The 3293-nt window shown below is 52.9% G+C and overlaps 1 protein-coding gene across 1 annotated transcript; it reads left to right on the top strand.

The window, feature by feature from the left end:
• The first annotated feature begins 245 nt into the window (after positions 1-245).
• LOC142870545 (lysine-specific demethylase 4D-like) lies at positions 246-2222 on the top strand. The gene is given in 5 exon segments (XM_076001407.1): positions 246-1523; positions 1576-1606; positions 1648-2021; positions 2023-2074; positions 2077-2222. Coding segments are annotated over 5 exon segments (1881 nt in total).
• The last annotated feature ends 1071 nt before the right edge of the window (positions 2223-3293 follow it).

Here is a 3293-nt window from a genome sequence, read left to right on the forward strand (position 1 = left end):
GTTTGATTATCCTTGAGAGACCGTCCAGCAGAGCGGGCCAAGGTTACTCTTGCACCCAAACGTGGGGATCAGGAGGGGCTTCAGAGACAGAGAAACCACCAGCTGAGGCAGCGCACACAACTCCAGACTGAGGCAGGATCGCGTTGTGTGCCTGCTGCTGAGGGAAAAACTCTATTTCCTTTTGGCAAAAAAGACTGACTACAGAGGAGCCCCCTTGGGGACCTGCTGCTTAGTGTATTGTGACAATGGGGTCTGAGCCCTCTGGTACCCAGAACCCAAGTTTTACAATCATGACATTTTACCCAACCATGGAAGAATTTACAGACTTCAACAAATACATTGCTTACATGGAGTCCCTGGGTGCACACCGAGCTGGCCTAGCCAAGGTCATTCCACCCAAGGAGTGGAAAGCCAGACAGACCTATGCTGACATCAATGACATTGTAATAGCCGCTCCCCTCCAGCAGGTGGCCACTGGGCAGGAAGGGGTGTTCACTCAATACCATAAAAAGAAGAAAGCCATGACCCTGGGGGAGTATTGCCATTTGGCAAACAGTGAAAAATATCGGACTCCACCCCACCTGGATTTTGAAGATTTGGAGAGAAAATACTGGAAGAGTCGCATCTATGATTCACCAATTTATGGTGCTGATGTCAGTGGCTCCTTGTTTGATGAAAACACTAAGCAATGGAACCTTGGGCACCTGGGAACCATTCTGGACCTCCTGGAGCAGGAATGCGGAGTTGTCATCCAAGGCGTCAACACGCCCTACCTGTATTTTGGCATGTGGAAGACCACCTTTGCTTGGCACACGGAGGACATGGACCTTTACGGCATCAACTACCTGCACTTCGGGGAGCCCAAGACGTGGTACGCGGTGCCCCCAGAACACGGCCAGCGCCTGGAACACCTGGCCCGGGTGCTGTTCCCCGCCAGTTCCCGGGGCTGTGAGGCCTTCCTGAGGCACAAGGTGGCCCTCATCTCGCCCAGTGTCCTCAAGGACAATGGGATTCCCTTCAGTCGCGTGACTCAGGAGGCTGGAGAGTTCGTGGTGACGTTCCCCTACGGCTACCATGCTGGCTTCAACCATGGCTTCAACTGCGCGGAGGCCATCAACTTCGCGACCCCGCGGTGGATCGATTATGGCAAAGTGGCTTCGCAGTGCAGCTGCGGGGAGGCAAGGGTCACCTTTTCCATGGACGCCTTCGAGCGTATCCTGCAACCCGAGCGCTATGAGCTGTGGAAGGGCGGCCGGGACCAGGTTGCTGTGGACCACACGGAGCCCAGGGCGCCGGCCAGCCAGGAGCTGACCCCGAGCGAGGTCCACATGCTCAGGAGAGCCGCGCTGGGCCTGAGGCTCCGCCCAGCCTGCACGGCCCCGAATATCCCTGCGTCTGTGGCCCCAAGGTGTCAGAGAGCCAGGCTAGGCCCAAGGGACTCCTGCAGTCGCCGAGCCCGACATTCCAGTAGGGCTGTGGTCCCGGGCGCCCTTGTGGGCTCTCCGTCCCCAGATGCATTGGTGGTCCCAGGGGTTGCTCCCCGTCCCGGGGCCACTGCTGCCCACAGCTTCCAAGATCCCGCCCAGCACCTGCCGCTCACCCTGGTGCCAACCACCCTAGATCTCCTTTCCTTACCTCGCACAGGAGGCCCTGGTCGTGGTCGTGGTCGTTTTCGTGGTCGTGGTCGGGGCCGTGGTCGAGGTCGTCGCCGTCGTGAACTGGGGCTTCAAGGGCAAACCCTCCTGCCTGAGGCCAAAAGGAGAGTCTTGGAGGACACAGCACTCTCAGCCGAGGGGACTGAGCCTCAACTCTGTTCTGCTAATGGAGGGTTGATGCTGGAGCCTGCACCTCTGAGCCCTGGCCTCCTGCATCCTGCCAGAGCGTCTGGCTGCCACTGTGCCCCCGATCTCCAACCCTTGGGGCCCCCACTGGATCCTGATAATCAGATGCACCCTGGCCCTTGCCTGCTCTCCCTGGACAGCATCACCCTGGATCTCCCTGACTTTGTCCCCCTGGCTCCTCTCAATGGCAATCACGGTGCCTTTGAAAATGTTCTCCAGGGATGCTGCTCAGGACAGCCCAACCCTTTGACCTTGGCTCAGGAAGCCATGGACAACTCCTATGCTCTCGAATCCCGGTTCCTACTGCGGTGGCCAGCAACTCCTGAGACTGAACCTAGACTGAGCTGCAGCTCTGAATTTGGACATATTTGCCACCAGTGACTGGTCTGAACCCTCTGAACCCATGCCTGTTAAATGTTGCCAAATATGGCAATGCTTCTGTCCATCAGGCCCAGGAACCACAGAAGTTCTATCCAAGGGAGAATTCTGGCCTGCACCTGTCCCTGCTGGAGACCCTTTTATCTTAAAGGACCGACACATTCCAAGGCTTCCAGATGGGTTTTCTCTGCTGTGACATCCAAGGCAACCATTTGCTACTGAAGTGGACCTCTCTATGCCATAGGCTGCCACAGGATTCGGTAGTAGCTCTAGGCCTCTCAGCAAACTTCAGACAATTCATGTCTCTCTAGAGCCTACCCTGACTAGAACCCATGGACAGGGCTTTTTTCTCATGCCCTCCCCGTGGTAACTCCCCTGTGGAGGCATGTCTCCAGCCCCCACAGTACTTTGAGCCAACATGGGATGAGGCTGAGAATCTGAGTCCCTTAATTGAGCCTAGAGTTTCCTCTGGGCTCTGAGTCCCTGACCCTGGCTTCCCCTGGACATGGCTACTGTCCCAGTGAGGCCCAAGGTTCCTCACTGTTCTGAAACTGTGACTTGCTCTACCTGCCAGGCCACCACCAACCTCTGCTCATGCACAAACTCAGCTTTTTCACCAATTAAGTCTGTTGACCTTGAGTCTGTCCTCAGAAATGTTTTGTAATTTGATTATTGTTTATCAAATTTGTTATTCCTTGTGTATATGTGAAAAGCAAATACAAATGAAATCATTATAACATATTTTTCATCAGAATTATACTTATATCTCAAGTAAAGTGATTCCATAGGATAAAAATAAAAGAATGGGCAAAACTCTGCCTAGGAAAATGGAAACAATCAGAAAACAAGAGTCATGGATGTTAGTATTAGGCACACTAGAATTGGAATGAAATATACTTAGAAGAGCTCTTTATAATACTACATACTAAATTTCCTAATAAAAATAGACCGGTCATGAATATTCATGCTGTTCATTAGGATTAAATTACACTAGATTTAAGAGAAGTTAAAAGAAATGCATGAAATATAGGGCAACTGAAATCACCTTTTTTGGTCCAAAACAGAAAAAATAGA

Source organism: Microcebus murinus, chromosome 4 (assembly GCF_040939455.1).
Source record: "Microcebus murinus isolate Inina chromosome 4, M.murinus_Inina_mat1.0, whole genome shotgun sequence".
Classification (NCBI taxonomy): Eukaryota; Metazoa; Chordata; class Mammalia; order Primates; family Cheirogaleidae; genus Microcebus; species Microcebus murinus.